This window comes from Myxine glutinosa, chromosome 4, assembly GCF_964187855.1.
Source record: "Myxine glutinosa chromosome 4, kmMyxGlut1.1, whole genome shotgun sequence".
Taxonomy (NCBI): Eukaryota; Metazoa; Chordata; class Myxini; order Myxiniformes; family Myxinidae; genus Myxine; species Myxine glutinosa.
In genome coordinates, this window is record NC_136264.1 from 114,770,109 (window position 1) to 114,794,307 (window position 24,199).

The 24,199-nt window shown below is 44.3% G+C and overlaps 1 protein-coding gene across 9 annotated transcripts in view; it reads left to right on the plus strand.

The window, feature by feature from the left end:
* PIPOX (pipecolic acid and sarcosine oxidase) overlaps positions 1-24,199 on the plus strand; it is an 88,127-nt gene that overhangs the window by 27,063 nt on the left and 36,865 nt on the right. For 6 of the 9 annotated variants that reach the window (XM_068113154.2, XM_078776300.1, XM_078776299.1 and 3 more), the window contains exon 4: positions 17,361-17,546. In XM_068113154.2, the coding sequence (XP_067969255.2) occupies positions 17,361-17,546 (186 nt within the window). Of the gene's footprint in view, positions 1-17,336; positions 17,547-24,199 lie in introns of all 9 variants that reach the window. The other 3 variants (XM_068113152.2, XM_078776298.1, XM_078776301.1) reach the window with 1 other exon arrangement.

Here is a 24,199-nt window from a genome sequence, read left to right on the forward strand (position 1 = left end):
TGGGCAGAAGATCCCAACATGGTGTAGCGACTGCCAAAAGAAGTTGTGCACTTATTTTGATGAAATCTTTTCGTAACAATTTTTCTTCAATCAATAAATAAATAATAAGAATTGTCCACATGTACACACCTGTATGTCGTTAGCAGCTCTTCATAAACAACATTGCTGAGGAAACGGCACTTCTCCAGGAGATCCTAACATGGTGTACAACTGGCAAAAGAAGTTGTGCACTTTTTTTGATGAATTCGTTTCGAAACAATTTTTCTTCAATAAATAAATAATAATAAAAATTGTCTACATGTACATTGTACACACCTTTATCTCCTTAGCACCTCTTCATAAACAGCATTGCAGAGGAAACGGCGCTTCTTCTTTGTGTCCTCGTCCTGGGCAAGAATGCGGAGGCTGCTGGATCTGCCAACCCTACAGGCCGCCACGTAGAACTGACAATGGCTGAAGAAGTGTCTTGGGCAGAAGATCCCAACATGGTGTAGCGACTGCCAAAAGAAGTTGTGCACTTTTTTTGATGAAATCTTTTCGTAACAATTTTTCTTCAATCAATAAATAAATAATAAGAATTGTGCACATGTACACACCTGTATGTCGTTAGCAGCTCTTCATAAACAACATTGCTGAGGAAACGGCACTTCTCCAGGAGATCCTAACATGGTGTACGACTGGCAAAAGAAGTTGTGCACTTTTTTTGATGAATTCGTTTCGAAACAATTTTTCAAATTTTCAAATTTCAAAAAACAATTTCAAATTCAAACAAAACAATTTCAAAATAAATAATAATACAAATTGTCTACATGTACATTGTACACACCGTTATCTCGTTAGCACCTCTTCATAAACAACGTTGCTGAGGAAACGGCGCTTCTTCTTTGTTTCCTCGTCCAGGGCAAGAATGCGGAGGCTGCTGGATCTGCCAACCCTACTGGCCGCCACGTAGAACTGACCATGGCTGAAGAAGTCTCGTGTGCAGAAGATCCCAACATGGTGTAGCGACTGTCCTTGGGATTTATTCACAGTCATGGCAAAGCAGGGTCGTACCGGAAACTGCCGACGCCGCAGAGTGAACGGGAACATGTTGTCAGATGGACTCAAGGTTATGCGTGGAATGAGCAATGTGCGTCCAGAATTGACACCCATCACAGATTGTGCAACCAACAGATTTGGAAGGATCTGAAGTATGATGTACCTTGAGCCATTGCAGTGCCCGCTTTGCTGGTCGAAGTTTCGCAGCAGCATGATTACCATACCCACCTTGAGAGAGATTCGATGTGGCGGCATACCAGATGGACAGAGGGTGTTCAGGAACTCAGGCGGATACAAATGATCACCCTCAGATTCCGCGCTCAGATTCCGCTACAGCAAACATGTTCCTCCCCTGGAAATATGGTCGTCATGTAGGCATTTACCTGATCGACTTCGGAATTGGTCGGACATAGTATAACACGCTCGCATAGCCACTTGGGGTTGCTAATGTTGTTATGCAAGTCTTCGTACACCCAAGTGACAATATCCTGAAGTTTTTCACCTGGAAGAATGAGCGGTTCCCTGAGCTCAATAGCAAATTCACCCTCTTCTGGATTGACAGGAATCTTCCCTTCACCCAGATCCAGCAGGAATTTTGCAAAATCAGATTCGTCCTGTTGTTCTCCAGCACCCTGCATGATCCTCATGTTTACTCTGAGATGAAGTATCTGCACTTTTCTCCACAGGTATGAGCTCTTGAAGCACCTTCCAACTATGTCAATACGGCTACCGTGTGGCACAACAGTAAGGATCTGCCTCCAGTCACCACTGAAAACCATTGCGATGCCGCCAAATGGGTCCTCTGAGCCCCGAAGCCACTGGAATGTTCGATCTGCTGCCTCCAATGCGCGACGATCCATCATTGAAACCTCATCCACCACCATTAGATTAGTCATGCGTATGAGTGCTGCAGTGGTGTCATTTTCACTGATGTTGCAAGTGGACTCATCAGTGAGAATGAGAGGACACTTGGTCCTACTATGGAAGGTGGCCCCTTTAGGCAGCAGCGTAGCTGCAATACCACTTGCAGCAGTTGCAAGAGCCACTTTGCCCATTGCTCGCACTTTGTTGAGTATATGAGACAATGTGAATGTTTTCCCAGTCCCACCACTTGCATCAACTGCAAGCATGCAGCCATGTCCGTGTTCCACACTCCGCATCACTGTATCGACAACAACGCGCTGCTCGTCATTAAGAAGGCACTCTGTTTGAGCGATGTGAGCCTCAAGTTCTCCTATATTGTGCACTGTTTCGTGCTCGATGACGCGCGGAATGCGAGACTGGAAATGAACTGGTTCAGGCTCAGGAAGGCCAAAGGTCTTACTGAGCGAAAAGCCGTGGCACTCAACTTTGTTCCTCAGCTCTAGTAGCACTGCACTCACAATGCGTCCATTTGGTTCATTCACACCTGCTGCACGATGAAGTCCTCGCACAGCACATACTTGTGCCTTTCCCAGAACTGCACCTGGTTGCCTCTGAGAACGAATATGAGCATGTTGGCAAATACTTCGCGGACTGCAGGGCCAAATGCAATATTTGCAGCCTCTTCCATAACAGAATCCACCTCCTGGTCATTGTCAACGATGCCATATGCAATGCAGGCTGCCAGATAGGTCTCCATGACCCTACCACCAACACGACGGAGATCCTGAAAGCATGTGGGGCCAGGCACGCGGTACAGTAGCATGCGGAGATAGTACAACTTGGCAGTATGTGAGTTGACGGGAATAATGGGGAGCCGCCCAACCGTATCAGCCTTACGGTTATCCTGGAAACTCAGCCTTCTCTTCCGCAATTGAAACCTTTTCCTCAAGTAGGTGAAGTGTTGGAATACATCTGGATATAGAACATGACGCATGTGTGGATGGAGATTCATGGCTTCGAAAAAGGCGGTGAGGGTTGTTGCAGGGGGTCCTGACTCTGCCACGTTCTGTACGGCACCTTCGTCATTGAACGTGATCACCTGCTCATCCTGTCGATGGAGTGCCAGCATCTCGACTGGTGGGTACTTGCGTTGAATGGGGAAATCGTATATGCGCCAGTATCCCTCAGATGCGGTGATGTAACGCCCTAGTTCGTAGCGTGCCACTTCATCATGTCGTAATGCCTCTCGCATCCTCTCATGAGGCTCAAGTCTGACCAGGCACTGGTCCGGGCCCTTTTCAAGGTATTTGTACAGGTACTTGACACAGGTGACAGCACAGACGATCTCAAGGTTGATGTGAGCATCGTACCTGAGGACAATATATGGATTGTAAGGCACAACCCATGCATTGTTAACTAATACGTTAGCACCGCCTCGTATTGTCTTCATGATGGGATCACCAGGTGCAGCTTCTGCCCGTCTTCTGTACAGGGGATAGGAGTCATCAGAGAAGCTTGTCGTTTGTCGTAGGGCTTTGGGATAGTCCTTTGTGCACTTCCGGTCTGCCATGCAAGGGCTCAAGATGTTCCATTCCCCACATGGGCCGTGAATCATGTGTGATGTCACAATACGGTGTAGTTCCGGATTTGTGAGTCTGTCAGGAATCTCAGCAGAGACCACGCGATCGACATCTGCTGGTGTTCTGGGCTTGTCGCGAGGTACCACGGTCAGGAGCATGTGTATATGGGGAAGGTGACGCTTTTGCGTTTCCTTCACCATCACGTAAGCGTCCACATGCCCCAAGATGTCATGCTTGAGGATGTCTGCGAGGAGTGCTTCCACCTTCATATGAAACACCCGGGCGATGATATCAGGTCTTGCATTGGGTGGCTGACCCTCAAAAACCGATTCTTTAATTTCTGGCCACTTTGGGTTGCAGGTGAATGTTAGGAAAAAGTCTGGCTTTCCCTTGACTCGGACTAAAGCCATTGCATCCTGAAACTCTTTGGCATACCAACGTGGCGACCCATAAATTGACGGTGGCAGAATGGTGAGGCGTCCAGGTAGCACCTCAGCATCACTGTTCAACGCATCAACGATGATCTTATACTTTTCTGCCTTAATTGACTTCTGGTTGCAGCGAATCCAAGTGAGACGGTGTGACTCAATTTTTGCCATCATGTCGCATACGTACTGCTGTGTCAACCTTCCACCACGAAGCAGTAGATTGAAGTGATGAGTAGGATCACGTACTTGTAGATGGTAGCGGTAGAAAGTTGTTGGCGTTGTCCCTGCCAACTCAGTGTGGTACCCCTGAGAGCCGCAGGGTAGCAGAAGTATGTATGATAGTGGGTCAAACGCTGGATGCATGGCGTCTATTGTCTGTAAACCTCCTCCTCTGAGGTGAACAGCGACTGCCAGCCTTCCAAACTGCTCAGTTGTCATTGCCCCTGGAGCAATGACAGCCACATCGCTGTCTGGGGAGGGAAGGTTGACGGTACCATGATGAAGGTCTCGGCGCCGCGTGCGACCTGTTAACACAATATTCAGTTCATTGGCGCTATCATTATGAACCACATACTCAATGGCTGATTTGAATTGCTGGACGTATGGGTTGCACTCATGAATGGCCTGTTGTGCTCTTAGCAAAAACTGCTCATTCAGGCCACTGTTCGAGGTGTGGGCACGACGATAATCCAGCTCATGGGCTGGATCGTGAAAGTAGATCTGAGCAAAGCATGGGGTACAACCCAGATCGGCAAGAGGAGCACCAATGTAATGGTAAACCTTACCTTGTATGCGCACTCCAGGATTGAAGCCAGGCATACGTATCTCTCGGACACCGATACTTGCCATTGCCAGCGCGTTGTTGTACTGTTTCGCGTGCTTCACAAAGGCCTGGTTAAGGAAAAGGTTTTTAATAGCATCTGGAGGATGTGATGGAATTGAACCGGGTTTTGGATTCGTAGGATCATGCATAAGATCGACCTTGCCGTGGTTGCAGCAAAATCCTCTTCTCTCCTCATTCCACACCAAAGCAGCACAATGCGAGCATTTAGTGCATTGAAATATTGAGGTCCTGCTCAGCGCGTGCCTGTACTCACCATGAAGTACCTCTCGGAAGAAATCGGTATCATCGTATCGAGCAAGGTTGCGATTGTCATGGCGAGCCTGCTCTAGTCTCACACGGTGTACATCCTGATGGCGCAGGGCATCCCTTACTTGCCGGTCTTCTCGCTGGTGAGGGATTTCTTCTGCACGACGCCTTGTCTCGCGTCCAGTGTTGTCTGCCAAGCGAGCAGTCCGTACCTCATCCGTTTCTTCTGCACGACGACTTGTTATGCGTCGAGTGTTGTCTGCCAAGCGAGCAGTCCGTTCTTCATCCGTTTCTTCTGCACGACGACTTGTTATGCGTCGAGTGTTGTCTGCCACGCGAGCAGTCCGTTCTTCATCCGTTTCTTCTGCACGACGACTTGTTATGCGTCGAGTGTTGTCTGCCACGCGAGCAGTCCGTTCTTCATCCGTTTCTTCTGCACGACGACTTGTTATGCGTCGAGTGTTGTCTGCCAAGCGAGCAGTCCGTTCTTCATCCGTTTCTTCTGCACGACGACTTGTTATGCGTCGAGTGCTGTCTGCCAAGCGAGCAGTCCGTTCTTCATCCGTTTCTTCTGCACGACCACTTGTTATGCGTCGAGTGTTGTCTGCCAAGCGAGCAGTCCGTTCTTCATCCGTTTCTTCTGCACGACGACTTGTTATGCGTCGAGTGTTGTCTGCCAAGCGAGCAGTCCGTTCTTCATCCGTTTCAGCTGCACGACGACTTGTCACGCGCGTAACGTCGCGTGTCAGGCGAGCAGCTCGTTCTTCGTCAGATTCCATTGCGCGTGCACGCCGTGCAGCTTCGTTCCTTCGTTCTCGTAAACCACGACTCGATTGGGGCATTGTATAATAGATAATAGAATAGATAATAGAATAGAATAGATAGATAGAATAGATAGATATAACAATAAGACAGTGGGAAGATACAATCGAGACAGTAAGTCGGCACTTTCGTAAGGCCGGAAGTGAAGTCCTCACTGTCCGGAAGTTCGCATGTCGCAGTTACGATTATTCGCCATTTAGTGTTAAAGATGCCCAATTATTCAATTAGCGCCAACGTATTTTGGCTGTTTGCAATTTAAGCGCAAGGAATCAATCAATTCAATGAAAAAAATGAAAAGGAAAAACACGCAACAACAACGCAACAACGTGTTCCGTGATTGGCTGCGGGAAGTGAGGTCTTTGGCTGATGGGTGATTGGCTGCCGGAGGAAGGTCGCAAATCGCAGTTACGATGAATCGCAAATTAGTTTTAATTAGTTTTAAAACATAGTTTAACGGCAACATAGTTTGCCGACGGGAAATAAATGAATACGCTCTCAAATGTGCCATCCGAGGCAGAGTCTGTTCGCCACGTTCGGCACACGTGATAGCTCGCTGCTCTCTGATTGGTTGAATCGTTTTTTGGACATAGCTCGGTAACTACTTCTGCGATCGCAAATTAGTTTTAATTAGTTTTAAAACATAGTTTAACGGCAACATAGTTTGCCGACGGGAAATAAATGAATACGCTCTCAAATGTGCCATCCGAGGCAGAGTCTGTTCGCCACGTTCGGCACACGTGATAGCTCGCTGCTCTCTGATTGGTTGAATCGTTTTTTGGACATAGCTCGGTAACTACTTCTGCGATTAATTTAAAACCTTGAAAAGGCACATCCTCGGGTCCCCAGCAATATACCTGGCAAGTTTCAAGTATATCGGACCGGTAGTTGTCGAGAAACAGCGGTCACAGACAAACATACAAACATACAAACAAACATACACACAGAGATTAGTGGAATTATAGATAGATTATTCAATTAGCGCCAACGTATTTTGGCTGTTTGCAATTTAAGCGCAAGGAATCAATCAATTCAATGAAAAAAATGAAAAGGAAAAACACGCAACAACAACGCAACAACGTGTTCCGTGATTGGCTGCGGGAAGTGAGGTCTTTGGCTGATGGGTGATTGGCTGCCGGAGGAAGGTCGCAAATCGCAGTTACGATGAATCGCAAATTAGTTTTAATTAGTTTTAAAACATAGTTTAACGGCAACATAGTTTGCCGACGGGAAATAAATGAATACGCTCTCAAATGTGCCATCCGAGGCAGAGTCTGTTCGCCACGTTCGGCACACGTGATAGCTCGCTGCTCTCTGATTGGTTGAATCGTTTTTTGGACATAGCTCGGTAACTACTTCTGCGATCGCAAATTAGTTTTAATTAGTTTTAAAACATAGTTTAACGGCAACATAGTTTGCCGACGGGAAATAAATGAATACGCTCTCAAATGTGCCATCCGAGGCAGAGTCTGTTCGCCACGTTCGGCACACGTGATAGCTCGCTGCTCTCTGATTGGTTGAATCGTTTTTTGGACATAGCTCGGTAACTACTTCTGCGATTAATTTAAAACCTTGAAAAGGCACATCCTCGGGTCCCCAGCAATATACCTGGCAAGTTTCAAGTATATCGGACCGGTAGTTGTCGAGAAACAGCGGTCACAGACAAACATACAAACATACAAACAAACATACACACAGAGATTAGTGGAATTATAGATAGATTATTCAATTAGCGCCAACGTATTTTGGCTGTTTGCAATTTAAGCGCAAGGAATCAATCAATTCAATGAAAAAAATGAAAAGGAAAAACACGCAACAACAACGCAACAACGTGTTCCGTGATTGGCTGCGGGAAGTGAGGTCTTTGGCTGATGGGTGATTGGCTGCCGGAGGAAGGTCGCAAATCGCAGTTACGATGAATCGCAAATTAGTTTTAATTAGTTTTAAAACATAGTTTAACGGCAACATAGTTTGCCGACGGGAAATAAATGAATACGCTCTCAAATGTGCCATCCGAGGCAGAGTCTGTTCGCCACGTTCGGCACACGTGATAGCTCGCTGCTCTCTGATTGGTTGAATCGTTTTTTGGACATAGCTCGGTAACTACTTCTGCGATCGCAAATTAGTTTTAATTAGTTTTAAAACATAGTTTAACGGCAACATAGTTTGCCGACGGGAAATAAATGAATACGCTCTCAAATGTGCCATCCGAGGCAGAGTCTGTTCGCCACGTTCGGCACACGTGATAGCTCGCTGCTCTCTGATTGGTTGAATCGTTTTTTGGACATAGCTCGGTAACTACTTCTGCGATTAATTTAAAACCTTGAAAAGGCACATCCTCGGGTCCCCAGCAATATACCTGGCAAGTTTCAAGTATATCGGACCGGTAGTTGTCGAGAAACAGCGGTCACAGACAAACATACAAACATACAAACAAACATACACACAGAGATTAGTGGAATTATAGATAGATTATTCAATTAGCGCCAACGTATTTTGGCTGTTTGCAATTTAAGCGCAAGGAATCAATCAATTCAATGAAAAAAATGAAAAGGAAAAACACGCAACAACAACGCAACAACGTGTTCCGTGATTGGCTGCGGGAAGTGAGGTCTTTGGCTGATGGGTGATTGGCTGCCGGAGGAAGGTCGCAAATCGCAGTTACGATGAATCGCAAATTAGTTTTAATTAGTTTTAAAACATAGTTTAACGGCAACATAGTTTGCCGACGGGAAATAAATGAATACGCTCTCAAATGTGCCATCCGAGGCAGAGTCTGTTCGCCACGTTCGGCACACGTGATAGCTCGCTGCTCTCTGATTGGTTGAATCGTTTTTTGGACATAGCTCGGTAACTACTTCTGCGATCGCAAATTAGTTTTAATTAGTTTTAAAACATAGTTTAACGGCAACATAGTTTGCCGACGGGAAATAAATGAATACGCTCTCAAATGTGCCATCTGAGGCAGAGTCTGTTCGCCACGTTCGGCACACGTGATAGCTCGCTGCTCTCTGATTGGTTGAATCGTTTTTTGGACATAGCTCGGTAACTACTTCTGCGATTAATTTAAAACCTTGAAAAGGCACATCCTCGGGTCCTCAGCAATATACCTGGCAAGTTTCAAGTATATCGGACCGGTAGTTGTCGAGAAACAGCGGTCACAGACAAACATACAAACATACAAACAAACATACACACAGAGATTAGTGGAATTATAGATAGATGTATATGCATGACTCACCATACAAAACATACACGACGCAACACGTACAAAATTTCTCGATGACAGCAAATAAATTAACAAGTTATTAGAACCTGGATAATATGGTACCAGTAAAATTCGCCGTGTTAAGCTGACCCACATTACCTACATTTAATAGCTCATTCATTTTATGTCCTGAAGGATTTACCCAATATTGACGTTTCATGCACGTCTTCCGAGCTTCATTGAATGCTGGACAGACAAGAAGATCATGAAATTCGTCACCAGTTGCACTAAATAGTTTTCTAAGTACAACTTGTTCTAAAATAAACTGCAATCTGAGGGGATTACGAAATAAAGTGTTCAATTTCCCTGGGAGATTATGCCAAAATGTTCGAGCCTGATATGCGGGATAAGTTGGAAAGCTTTATTTAATAATGTTATCTTCGTTTTAAAAGAGTTTCTGAGTTCGGCCAGGCAGGGGACCATAAGACTAAACGATACGAATGGACATCCCATCATCTAGTGTGTGTGTGTGTGTGTGTGTGTGTGTGTGTGTGTGTGTGTGTGTGTGTGTGTGTGTGTGTGTGTGTGTGTGTGTGATGGGAGTGTGTAATGGGAGTGTGTGATGGGAGTGTGTGATGGGAGTGTGTGATGGGAGGGTGTGTGTGTGATGGGAGGGTGTGTGTGTGATGGGAGTGTGTGTGTGTGATGGGAGTGTGTGTGTGTGATGGGAGTGTGTGTGTGTGATGGGAGTGTGTGTGTGTGATGGGAGTGTGTGTGTGTGATGGGAGTGTGTGTGTGTGATGGGAGTGTGTGTGTGTGATGGGAGTGTGTGTGTGTGATGGGAGTGTGTGTGTGGGGACTGTGTGTGATGGGACTGTGTGTGTGTGTGTGTGTGTGTGTGTGTGTGTGTGTGTGTGTGTGTGTGTGTGTGTGTGTGTGTGTGTGTGTGTGTGTGTGTTGGGGGAAAGACCTGGTACTGGGGAAAGAGTGAAGCCTGTGGATTATTCAAAGATACTGTTTTGCATTTCAGTGTTTCTTCAATACAAGACCTGTCGCTTCGCTGAAGGGAATACCAATGTTTGTGTAAAAAAACAAAACCAAAAAAAAAACGGTTGTTGTTAATGGGAAAAAATAAAATTAGGTGGTGTATGAATATCGGCCTGGCTATATACTCAGGGAGTGAAGGGGGTGGGGTGGAGAAGGTGTTGTTGGGATATTCATCACAGCCTTTATAGATGCTGAATTGTGAATAATATACAACACACTAAATGGAAGATCAAAATAAAAATAATTTCTCGCCCTCCCGCTCCCCCTATCTTCTTTCTTTTGATCAAACTGTCTGTCTGGCTATTCAGCATGGACCATGGTAGGAAACAAACATTGAGGTCTCCTCGTCTCTGCCTTGGTGTAAATGCTAAAAAAAACCAGGGCTTTCCTTTTCCTCGGCATAGTTGTGATGGCTAATCTATGGAGCAAGAACAAAAAGGATTCCTGGGAGATCCTGCCCTCTATGCGGGGATAGCCAGCGTTAACAAGTTATTAACAAGTGTTACGGATTCGTCACTTCCATCTTTGTGGTTTTCATCCACTGGAAGCATTTTTAGTTTCGTATACTATTATTGTTATAGTTTGAGTGTGAAATGGAGATAACTGTCTTCAAAGGTAAAATTAGTGTTTTAAAAGAAAAACGAAATGGATCGGGAGAAACCGGAAGAGAAGAGAGAAGCAGCGGATCAAGTGAGATCGGGAAAGAAAGGCCGATCTGCTTCGAGGTGTCGAGCGGACGCTGGTGGACGTTGGTCACGAGCGAATATTGGTTTCCCCGGGAAAGGGATTCCTGTGACAGTGTCGATATTACTGTGGCAGATAAACCTGCGTGACGGGTTTTGCTGTTGGTTCCGAAAGTGAATCATTGTTGGAGAGCAGGTACGCCTCCATTGCGGGCCCGTCCGCCATTTCATCTTGCACCAGCCATTGCACCTCGCTCCAGCCGTTAGCCTGGTTCTCGTGTGTGTCGTGGATTTCGCTTGGTAATTCGTGGCTCTCCGCTTGTGAGCCGTTGATCGTTCATGTCAGCGTCATTGTCTGGTGAACTGAAGGTGTGAATTCCCAGTCGCCTTTTGGGTGAACTTTTGCCTGACCGACGTCGACCCGACACCTCACCAAGCGGCTCCTCTGCAGCGTCGACTGTCAGCCGTCCTGGGTTCAGGTCTCAGTACGACCTGTTTTCTTGTGATCACCGGAGCGTGGATCGACTTTGGCCTGGTGTCGTGACAATGACTTTGAGGGTGTTACAGTTCGCTCACGTGGAGTACCCTGAGTTATTGAGTGAAGAAACTGGTGGTACCATCTTAGGAATTATATGGTGTTTGTTGTGCAATTGAGGTTTTATTGTACTTGTGCAATTTGTTCTTATTGTGTGATATTAATACAATACTTTGGTTTTGTAACAATTGATTGGTGTGGTTTCACCATTGGTCATTGGCACACATAATAGCACATCTTTCTGCTGTGACTCCTTTCGGGGCTCGGAGGTACACCGTGACCGGGGTTTGGGGAGGAGCACGTAACAGAAATTGGCGGCTCGTCCGGGATCGAATTCCCGAAAATTCCCAAAATTCCCAAATTTTGAATTTTCTAACATTCCCAAATTTGTATTTCTGAAAATTTGGAAATTTTTGTGTGAAGGTTAACAGGTGCTAACTAAAAGTCACCATGGTGTTTGACGTAGAAAAGTTTGTGACGTCCCCTAACGAGGCACAGTTCCAGGCGTTAAAAAGATCGGAACTCTTGATATTGGCCAAATATTATAACTTGGAGGTCCGAGTTAGTATGAAGAAAGCAGAGATTCAGATATTGGTGGTAGAATCTCTCGTGGGACAAGGAACATGGGAAGAGGTAGCCTTGGATTGGTTACCAGAGGAAAAAGGCAATCTGGAGCTCCGGAAAATGGAGATGCAACTGCAGGGCCAGGAAAGGTTAAAAGACTTGGAATGGAAAGCAGAAAAGGAAAGAGTAGAACAGGAACGAGAACTCGAGGAGAGAAGAGCAGAGGAAAGGAGAGCCGAAAGGGAGTTAAAGGAACGGGACATGGAGTATCAGAGGGAACTTAAACTCAAGGAGCTTGAATTACTGGGGGAATGGAGAGAAGTAGTATCCATGCCGGCTAGTTCGACAACCAGTCAGAACTCTTGGGATGTTGGTGGGCATGTGAGGCTGGTTCCACCCTGAAATGAAAAGGAGGTAGCCAAGTTATTTTTACACGTTGAGAAGGTGGCTCAAATGTTAAAATGGCCTGTGGGGTCCTGGACTATGTTAGTACAAAGTGTTCTGGTGGGTAAAGCTCAAGATATCTATTCGGCTTTACCGATTGACCAATGTGCAGATTATGAGATAGTGAAGAAAGCCATTCTCAAAGCCTATGAATTGGTCCCTGAAGCTTACCGACAAAAATTTAGGAATACCAGGAAGAGGGAGAGTGAGATCCATGTGGAGTTTGCCAGAATGAAGGAAGCTATGTTTGATAGGTGGTGTGACTCGATGGAGATTGGGAAAGACTTCAACCGTTTACGACAATTGATCTTGGTGGAGGAATTCAAACAGTGTGTCCACGTGGACATTAAAGTGCATCTGGATGAAAAAAAGGTACCGGAGTTGTATGAGGCAGCACCAGTGGCAGATGACTATGCCTTGACACACCGGATGGGGTTCCACAAACCTAACTTCCCGCCTAGAGTTAGCCAGGGGAGTTACGGTAAATCAGGATCGGAGAACAAAATTTCATGCAGGCGGCCTAGAGAGGACTATGGGGAAGAATCGGATACTGCGACTTTTTGGGATCAGAAGACTGCAGTTCCAAGGCAGACCTATCTTCCGGGGGGCCCGAGGCAGACCATGGGTTTTTCCTCCGGGCCTACTTGTGCTTTTTGCAAGAAACCTGGGCATTTGATGTCCCAATGTTCCGCCCTGAAAAGGAAAAATCAGGATCTGAGTCAGGTTAGTGCAACTCCGAATGCGTTGGCCAATGCGAGAAATCGTCCTTGGAGGACAGTGCCTTGTGAAGGTTCCCGTGCCAAAGTTACGGCATCACAGAACGACCTTGTCCAAGAGGGTTACAAGCCTTTTATTTCCGAGGGATTTGTGTCACTGGATGGGGACTTAACGAACCAGAGACCTGTTAGGGTATTGAGGGACACAGGAGCACATCAATCTTGGATGCTTGAGGGCGTTTTGCCATTGTCGGAGAAGACGGCAACTGGGGTTCGTGTTCTCTTACAGGGGGTTGGTGGCTATGTTAAAGCTCCCCTTCATGTCATCCATTTAAAGTCTGAGTTGGTGTCAGGACCGGTCACTGTGGGGTTACAAGCCACTCTTCCTGTAGAGGGAATCTCTTTTATTATTGGGAATGATTTGGCCGGGGGTCGAGTTTCTGGTAATCCGATGTTGGTTGAAAAGCCCAGTATGGAAAATAACACAGCACAGTTAGAGCAGGAGATTCCAGGTATCTTTCCATCCTGTGCAGTGACTCGTGCTACGGGTAGGAAGTGCTCTGAAGAGAAGGAGAAGGAAGGTGATGTGGATTTGGGTTCCATAGAGATATTGGAGGAAAAGTCTGGAAGAGGTAATAGGAAAGGGAGTGACATCAAGGAACCTAAGGAAAAGGTGGCATCTGGACCAAAAGAGAAAATGGAGTGTCCGTCAGAGACATCTGGGAACGAGGCTGAACAAACGGTGCTTGTCCGAAAGAGACTTGTTCAAGAACAACACAGAGATTCGGAGCTCCAGAGTTTGATTGATAAAGCCATTACAGAGGAAGAGGCTATGAAGGTACCTGTTGGTTACTTCATGTTAGGGGAAATACTCATGAGAAAATGGAGACCACCAGAGGTGCCAGCAAATGATGAGTGGAAAGTTCATTACCAAATTGTGGTGCCACCGCCGTACCGGAAGGAGATATTGAGTTTGGCACATGAGACACCTTTGGCCGGGCACCTTGGAGTGAACAAGACATGTGACAGAATTTTGGTACATTTTTTCTGGCCAGGATTGCGATGTGATGTGGCGGAGTTCTGTAAATCTTGCCATTCTTGCCAGCTGGTGGGAAAACCTAATCAGAAAGTCCCTTCTGCACCTTTAAAACCAATTCCAGCTTTTGAAGAGCCATTCAGCCGAGTCATTATTGACTGTGTAGGCCCTTTGCCTAAAACTAAGGTTGGACATCAGTATTTGCTGACCATCCCATCATGTGCGCTTCCACGAGGTTTCCAGAAGCAGTGCCTCTTAGAAAAATTACTGCGGCAGTTATTGCGAAGGCCTTGATTAAATTTTTCACTTTGGTTGGCCTACCTCAGGTCATCCAGTCTGATCAGGGTTCCAATTTCATGTCAACGCTTTTTCAGCAAGTGGTACACCTGTTGGGAGTGGAGCAAGTAAGATCAAGTACTTACCATCCCGAGAGCCAAGGGGCCTTGGAAAGGTTTCACCAGACATTGAAGAATATGATCAGAACGTACTGTTTTGAATGTGACAAGAATTGTGATGAGGGAATACCCTTATTGTTGTTTGCTATGAGGGAATCTGTTCAGGATTAATTGGGATTCAGTCCTTTTGAACTTGTGTTTGGGCACACCGTTGGAGGACCATTGAAATTGGTGAAAGAACAGTGGCTGCAGGAGGAGTCGCAGTCAACAGTGGTAGAGTATGTGTCAACGGTTAGGCACAGATTGGCAAAGGCTTGTGAAGTTGAGAGGAAACTTGAAAGTGACACAGGATAAAATGAAAGTGAGACGAAATTTCAGTCCTGTGGACCGGGTGTTAGTGTTGCTTCCTGTTCCAGGTCAGCCACGACAGGCGAGGTATTTTGGTCCCTATGCAATCGATAGGAGGGTTAATGAAACAGATTACTTGGTGACAACTCCCGACCAACGGAAAAAGCGGCAGCTGTGTCATGTCAACCGACTGAAGAAATATTATGAGAGGAAGCCTGTGGAAAAAATGGTTCCCGTCTCACCTATAGTCGGGGTGCAAGAGAATCCAGAGTTAAAAGTCTTCACTGATCACAACCCCTTAACCTTCATTTAAAAAATGAAAAATAAAAACCAGCGGTTGATGAGATGTAGTTTGTCTTTGCAGGAGTTCAACTTGGAAATTGAGCATGTAAAGGGCAGGGACAATGTCGTTGCCGATGCTTTATCCAGAGTGAACTAACTTTGAAAATTCCTGCAGGTTGTTTGGAAGTTTTGTTGCTTTCTTCTGGGGAATATTAGTTATTGTTGCTCACGTGAGTTGATCAGCCATCGGTTGATTGGTAGTTTTGGGTGTGAGTTTTACTTTTATTTGTTAAAGAGGGTTTTTGCATGAAAAGAAAGTTTTCACTATGTTCAAACTTTCTTTCTTGAGGGTGGGGAGTGTTACGGATTCGTCACTTCCGTCTTTGTGGTTTTCATCTACTGGAAGCATTTTTAGTTTCATATACTATTATTGTTATAATATTTTATAACTAAAGGTGGTTTTTATACTATTATTGTTATAGTTTGAGTGTGAAATGGAGATAACTGTCTTCAAAGGTAAAATTAGTGTTTTAAAAGAAAAACGAAATGGATCGGGAGAACCTGGAAGAGGAGAGAGAAGAAGTTGATCAAGTGAGATCGGGAAAGAAAGGCCGATCTGCTTTGAGGTGTCGAGCGGACGCTGGTGGACGTTGGTCACGAGCGGATATTGGTTTCCTCGGGAAAGGGATTCCTGTGACAGTGTCGATATTACTGTGGCAGATAAACCTGCGTGACGGGTTTTGCTGTTGGTTCCGAAAGTGAATCATTGTTGGAGAGCAGGTACACCTCCATTACGGGCCTGTCCGCCATTTCGCCTCGAACCAGCCATTGCACCTCACTCCAGCCATTAGCCTGGTTCTTGTGTGTGTTGTGGAATTCGCTTGGGAATTTGCGGTTCTCCGCTTGGGAGCCGTTGATCGTTCATGTCAGCGTCATTGTCTGGTGAACTGAAGGAGTGAATTCCCAGTCGCCTTTTGGGTGAACTTTTGCCTGACCGACGTCGGCCCGACACCTCACCAAGCGGCTCTTCTGCAGCGTCGACTGTCAGCCGTCCTGGGTTCAGGTCTCAGTACGACCTATTTTCTTGTGATCACCGGAGCGTGGATCGACTTTGGCCTGGTGTCGTGACAATTACTTTGGGGGTGTTACAGTTCGCTCACGTGGAGTACCGTGAGTTATTGAGTTAAGAAACTGGTGGTACCATCATAGGAATTATATGGTGTTTGTTGTGCAATTGAGGTTTTATTGTACTTGTAGAATTTGTTATTATTGTGTGATATTAATACAATACTTTGGTTTTGTAACAATTGATTGGTGTGGTTTCACCATTGGTCATTGGCACACATAATAGCACATCTTTCTGCCGTGACTCCTTTCGGGGCTCGGAGGTACACCGTGACCGGGGTTTGGGGAGGAGCACGTAACACAAGTTGATCAGCTTATTAAAAAGTTGGCATTTGCAGTTTCACCACGTGTGCCCATGTACCCATACACAAACCTTCCTTCCAATTTTTTTTTTTTTTTTTGCATCACGTGCCTTCCTGAGAGTTCTCTGAATCCACCGTCGTTGGTTTTATTGAAATCCGTTGATCTCTTCTGAAGTTGTAGCATGACAGATAGACACAGCTCATTTTATAACATAGATGATCATAGAGCCATACACTGTAAGAGCCAATAAAGGTGTAGGGTAAACTCTGATGTGTTGTAATGTATGCACTCATATCAGGCATGCAACAAGAGAATGCTGCAGGTCATCTCCCAAAGGTGTCAGGATCTGGGTGCCGATGGCTGCTAGAGCAGTACATGAATGGGACTTCACTTGGACTGCCAACCACGTCAAAAGCCTGGACTCTAATGGGTTCTAAATGATCATTCTAAAGGGTAATTTCAAATGTTTATATGGGTTCTAAAGGGTTCTAATGGGTTCTAAAGGGTAATTCTACAGAGTAATTCTAATGGGTTTCATTTATTTCTAGGCTTTGCCTTTTTCATATTAAAAATGCCAAACTGAACCGCTTCCTTCGGACACGGGTGCGATTTATTTATTTATACCAAGTCTATGATGTCAAATTTGAACCACTCATATTTTCACTTTTGTAAGAAACCTGGTATGCTTCTTAGTAAATTTTAATCAACATTAACTACTTCCAAGGTTAGTACTACTGGTTTACTTTTATTAGGTAATGAACTATTTGAATAAACAGAGATCCCCTCATGGCATTACCATGGACCAGCACCCAAAGGGGTGGTTGGTCACAGAATAAATTTTACATATGTGTGCAGGAGGTTGTCCGCCAACGAGGTGGGGAGGTGCAAGATGGATCTAAGGTGATTAGGATACAACCCGGCTCTCCACTGAGGCTCGAGGTAGAGGCCATGGGCTGGTACACAACCCGTGCATTGATACTTACACCTGGTGCATGGGCTGGCCTGTTGCTCAAACAGCTTGGTTTGTGGGCTCCTCTGAAGGTATGATCTCTTATGAAATTGATTGAATTTGGATCTTTTTATCACATGACGTGTCTCTCTCTATAAGGTATTTCATATGTTATCCGTCCAGTTGATGTCATGATGTAGACCCATGAAGTCGTCTGCTTGACCTGCGCAATAAAATTATTGCTCAATTTTGAGCATTATGAGATCGATATTGAAGGATCATTACTTTTACATTTCAAACTAGAACGGCACTCGGTAGAAATCTGCTCCCAGACAGTCAGGCAAAGAGAGAGGGAAACATAATCGTTAGTGATGGAGGTATGTACAAAGTCTCACGCATTGAGTCATGTTGTGACAATAACAGTCATGTTCGGTGGAGCTTTTATCTTTGCACCTGCCAAAAAAATGTAACGTGAAAGTCAAAGGTATGCAAAATCACAATTCTGCCCATTTAGTCTGTGCCATATCAACATGCCATTGCTAAAACGCACAAATCTTTATGCCAACACAACACACTAAAACTGAGGGGTTCTTGTTATCTCTTCAAAATAAAAAATGGTTGAAAAGGATTTGTGTTAGTTCAAATGAAGAAAGAATATACTCACTCACCCAGCCTCAAACCACTCTCACACATACCTGCCTACTCTCCCCAATCTGCTCAAATAATACCCAGTTCAATATGATGAGAAGAGTATACACCTCTTTTCACTCTATTAAAGTATTTATTTTATTTTCCTTTTAAAACTGATCAACTGTCCTTTAGCCTACTATTCCTGTATTTTTGCCCCATATTAATTATGCTCTCTACATGAAAATTCTATCTTATCTTGCTTCTGGATGACTTTTTCTACAACTTGACTTCGTGTTGCCTCCTTGTTATATTGCAGGGGGTCAGCTACCTGGAACATGTCTTTAACGCAGGAGTATTCTTTTCTGGTATTCTATGCTCTATTCAGGAGTACTCTATGAATTTGTTTTTTCACTCGGTCCCTCTGCAAGAACCGGCTTTCAAACCCGCCCCACTCCCTTTCCTGAGTATATTTCTCTGACCAGTTATTGGAAGAGGTGTAGGTGCTGAAGCTCCATGGCTTCACAATACATCGCAACCTGTTTTCAGCAGCCCACGTCACCAAACTGACTTCTAAAGCAGGTTGATTGATGCCTTTGTATTCTCAGAACTAAGTCCATTCTGAGCAGCTCAAAGTTCACTACACTATAAGGTCCTACAAGTCGACTCATCTCCGGCCTTGCTCCCCCTGCTCTGTCTGTGTTCTGCCCCTCAAATATTCCTGCAGGACGCATAAGATCTGCCTGCAACCCTCTTCTGGTGAAACTGCCAAAATCAAGACTCTCTGCTCACCTTCACTCCTTCTTTCCTCTTTTCTCCTGCCTCTGGAACAAACTCCCACACTCTCTTCAATCCCACTCTCCCTCTAGGTCTTTAAAACAGCAGTTCACCACCATCTCTTATCTTCCCCCATCCAAAACCTTGATATTTTCTACTCCCGTTAAAACACCTCAGATCCTCCTCTTTAAATCCACAACTTCTTTCCTGAAATTCCTAGAAGTGTTCATTTGCTTTATACCGTGTACCTCACTCTCCTCCCCCATCCACAGTTCTACCGACGTCCCTGTTCTCTTCTGTTGTTGTTCTTGTGTGCTTCCCTCTTTCCCGCCGCTCCCTTCATTGCATGTTTTATGTGTCTGTGCATCTTTTCATGTTCAATGTGTTAGCTCTTACACGAGCCTCGATTCTGTATACAAAAAGAAAAAAAAATGTCTCTCTGTTCCCTATTCATTTTCTTTCAGTCTGTGAACTTGCTCCCCTCTGTCCTTTTGCTCCTCTAAGGGGTGTTGCAAAATAAGTGATACTTTTTTCCCCAAAGATGAAATGAAGTTTCAATCGGATGAAAATCCAACCAAAGGCTTTATTTCATTCAAAAATTAAAAACTCACGTTTAATACGCGTCAATATGTCCACCATTAGCTTCAGAGCCATTTGAAGTCGACTTTTAAAAGATTTCAGCAAAGACACGAACATTAGTCGCAAATATGACGGAGACAACACGCAGGCAACGTGTGCGACACGTCATGATGACGCACGCGAAATTTGAATTCAAAAATCGCGGACATGTGGTCAATACAATCTGGGGGGAAAAAGTATCATTTAATTTGCAACATGTGGTCAATACAATCTGGGGGGAAAAAGTATCATTTATTTTGCAACACCCTATATAGCGGGGTGGCTTGGGGTCAATTTTCAAGATTACCGTTACCGGGCGGACAAAAGCGCCATTTTTGGTGTGAGGCTTCCTTAGGGTATATCAGTTGATTTTAGCCGAGGAGCCCTCTCGAAATATGTACGTAACCATGGTAACACAAACAAATCCAAGATGGCTGCCGTTCATGATAAAATACCAATTTTCTTGGGTTGTAGTTGTTAGAGGAAAGCCAAATTGTATCAAAATATTACTTAAATATCAGAACCATGTCCTCAACATGTTCGGTCACCCTCCTGAAATATTAAAGTAAAACATAAAAATCCAAAATGGCCGCCATTTATGCTGAAATAGCAATTTCCTTGGTTTTTAGCGGTCATACGATGGCTAAATTGTACCAAAGTATGATTATATTATACCAGAATATTTTTATTGAAGCCCTATTTTTAAAAAAGATACACAAATAACCTACCACATATGGACAACATGGTTGTTTATTTCCCGTAGGTCTAAAGATCAAAGAAATCAAACTACATAATATTGACTGCAACATCCAAACTAATTGAATTTAAAAGTGATCTAAACTATTTTTTCTCAAGATAGTGCGTTCTTGAGACAAGGGTTTGAACATGGAAATAATGTGAATGTTTTAATTATGCTTTTATCCTAACCTTAATGTGACCCTTGTGGGTATCCGTAGTTATATACCTAATTTAGAGGGCGACATTGTGACTACAGGCTGTCTTTACTATACTGCTAAGCACATGTATTGGTGGAAAGTTTTCTGGCCTCCTTTGTTAACAATCTACATATTTTATGGTAAGTAAGCAACTTTTCAAGTTATTGAAGTCTCTGCCTGACCCTATCAAGGAAGAGTTTGAGAAACAATGCCACTGGGTCCTTTCTAAAACCAGCAAAATATTCTCTACTATCCCATTTGACCAAGCTCATGAACAGGAGAACGCGAAAGTCAAAGGCTCTGGTGGTTGTATTGGACTCACAGGAAACCCTGTCGCATTTAGATGCTGGATGTTAACAGGTCCCGAGTTGGCCAGATTGCAAACACAGTTTGAGGAAGAATACTTTCCCAATGATGACCCAGATTTTCGGAACCATGAACAGGGCCTTGCATCACAAAAAACATTTCAGAAGGAAGTAAACAATCTTTCTGAAACCTTCAACAGAATGGGAAACCCCTTCCTTGATGATTTTGAAGAGCTAGTGACACTCGACAGTCGCAATTGCATGGATGAGTCTGTAGTATCCGCACTACGCACATTGGAAGACACAGGCATAAAGCAGTATCAGGAGTATGTCAAGAGTGTACTTGAAGATCGCAGCTGCTCTATACATGACCCAATCAAGAAGAACTCACTGGCTCTCTTCAAGAGACCTAAACCCAAGGCCCCGACAAAGCAGGGGAAGAAGATCAAAGTGCTCCAGAACAATGTGGCACTTTTTGGCCAGTTGTACATTGCCATGCAAAGTCGCGAGGGTGACCTGAAGGAATTCTTTGCCCATGAGATACAACCCTTTCCACCTTCTCTCTCAGACTTTGGTAAGCTGCATTTACCAAACACAAAGTCCGATCCACTGAAATGTATTGAGCAGCCCGAGCAGCCTGAGCCACCTTCAACCTATGACTGCATTGTACTGGATGGTGCTGTCATTGTGCACTGTCTGCCGACTACTGCAGTCAGCACGTTCATTGAGTATGCAGACAAGGTGTTCATCCCCTACCTGGTGAAGCAGCTACAGAATGCCACAAGGTTGGATGTTGTGTGGGACACATACATTCCAGACAGTTTGAAGGAATCAACCCGGGAAAAGAGAGGAAAGGGTGTGCGCAGAAAAGTGTCCGGCCAAACCAAGCTTCCAGGCAATTGGATGGACTTCCTCCGTGATCCAAAAAACAAACAGGAGCTATTTGCCTTTCTGACGTCCAAGGTTGCCGAGTTTACCTTTCCATCAGGCAAATCCGTGTACATCACATCAGGTGAATCTGTAGTATCCACAGGCACCATCAACGCCATGCTGAACTGCAACCATGAGGAAGCAGATACGAGGGTCATAATGCACATCGTGCATGCACTAGAGCAAGATATGAAGACTATTAAAGTGCGCACTGTTGACACAGACGTTGTAGTCATACTTATTGGTACATTTTATGATCTCATGGTCACTCAGCCATTGGTAGACATCTGGGTTGCCTTTGGAATGGGTAAGAATTACAGATTTTACAGTATCAATGCCATATGTGACAGACTTGGGGAAACAAGATCACAAGCTCTACCAGTATTTCATGCCCTTTCTGGATGTGATACCACATCAGCCTTCCAAGGTAAGGGCAAGAAGTCAGCCTGGCAGGCTTGGCAAGCCTATGAAGACATCACAGAAACATTTGTGTATCTGGCTCGTCACCCCTTTGAGCTTCTTTATACAGACGCTGATCACTTCCAGAAGATCGAGAGACTAATCATCATCTTGTATGATAGAACAAGTCCCTTGAGCTCCGTCAATGAAGCAAGACAGGAACTCTTCTGCCAGAAGAATCGATCAATGGACAGAATACCACCCACACAGGATGCTCTTCTTCAACATGCCCGGCGGGCATTGTACCAAGCCGGAATCTGGACAACCAGCACACAGACACAGCAAGTGGTTCCTTCTCCACAGACATTTGCATGGACCAAGGTGTCAGATGTATGGGTACCAGTTTGGATATCAATGCCAGAGGTTTCCAGAGCATGCAGAGAACTAATCAAATGTGGTTGTAAAGGAGACTGTACCACATGCAAATGTGGCAATGCCAATCTTGTCTGCTCAAAACGTTGTGTTTGCCCATGTATTAAATAGACAAGTAAATAAGAACATTGCAGATGTCTAGATTACTGAGAAAGTAAGGATTTGCACATTGCACACTGAACATTATAATATACTTTTGTTCAACAGAAATCCCCCATGCTCACTACTGAATGACCAAAGTACTTGTACACTCAATTTTTTAAAAAATTTTTCTTTAAAAGTTGATGACTGAGGTCAATTATATCATGTAGTGGTTATAAGTTTCATGATTGTGTGGCTACAAATTCCCCTCATCCCAAGTGGGACTGGGAGGTTTTTTTTAGACCAGGAGTATTGTAATATATAAAGCTATATCAATATGCAGTACCAGAGACTTTTGGGGGCATCCTCATTTTTTCAAAAACAAATGACATACTTTGCTTACATGTACCTCCAAGTCGGCTTTTTTTTGTTTCAGTGTTTTGTTTTGATTAATGTGCAGCCTATATCAGGTGTACATATGTACTTAATAGTCTAGTCCAAGCTGGATCCGACCAGAAAGGATAACCATTAGGAGTGCAAAATATCGAGCCCAAGAATTGGGCGTGTCGCTTTTTGGATGTCACGCCTACCATTACAATCAGTATCCACTATAAACCAATGAGAGGTTTAGATTAAGTCTTAATCTAAACCTCTCATTGGTTTATAGTGGATACTGATTGTAATGGTAGGCGTGACATCCAATAAGCGACACGCCCAATTCTTGGGCTCGATATTTTGCACTCCTAATGATAATGTTGTATTTCCAGGGTACAATGTTTACAGCTTATCATTCGCAATAATTGATGACCTGGAGTTATAAGCAATGTATTCAAGCCAAAAGCTTCCCCCCCCCCCCCCTAACATTGAGGATGCCCTTCACATGAAATCACTGAATGTCCCTTTAAATTTACTGGTGATATTGTAATATCAAAATACACATTCAGTGTCCTAAAAATTTATATTTTGATACCAATTTTTGCTATCCATGACTTATATAACCCGGGAAATGTGTTTTTAATTACTGGATGGCGGCCATTTTGGATTTTTTGGTTTTACACGAATACGCGTAAAAATTCGCGAGGGCTCCTCGGCTAATATTGATTAATAGGTCATTAGGAGTGTTCATGCCAAATTTGGTGATTTTGTCCACCGTGTAACGGTAATTTTGCTAAGCCACCCTACTAATATGACCTTTCGTTTCTATAAAGTAAAAAAAAAAAAAAAACATTTTGTATTTTGTTTAATATCTAAACTACATTTCTTCTATCCTGGCACCACGTAATCACTTCTCCACTGTAAAAAGGCCTGTTTTTATTTAATTTTTCCAATTTCACATTGGTCAACATGTGGAACATTTGCAAACCCATCTCGCATTAGGCAAAACTGACAATGTAAAGCTGCCATTATTGTCACACTCCATTTTTACCCTCGCCAGAGGAGAGGGTATTGCATTTGAGTCTGTTTGTCTGCACAGAATAAATATGATTTTCTCTGCAACCGTTGGTCGGATTGACAGGAAATTTTCACAATATGTGCACCACCACCTGTATAATTTTTTAATGATAATTATGACGTTGTAGGTCACGTTGTGCGGGCACCATCTTGGAAAAACCGAAAAACTTTGCACCTATATCTCCAAAA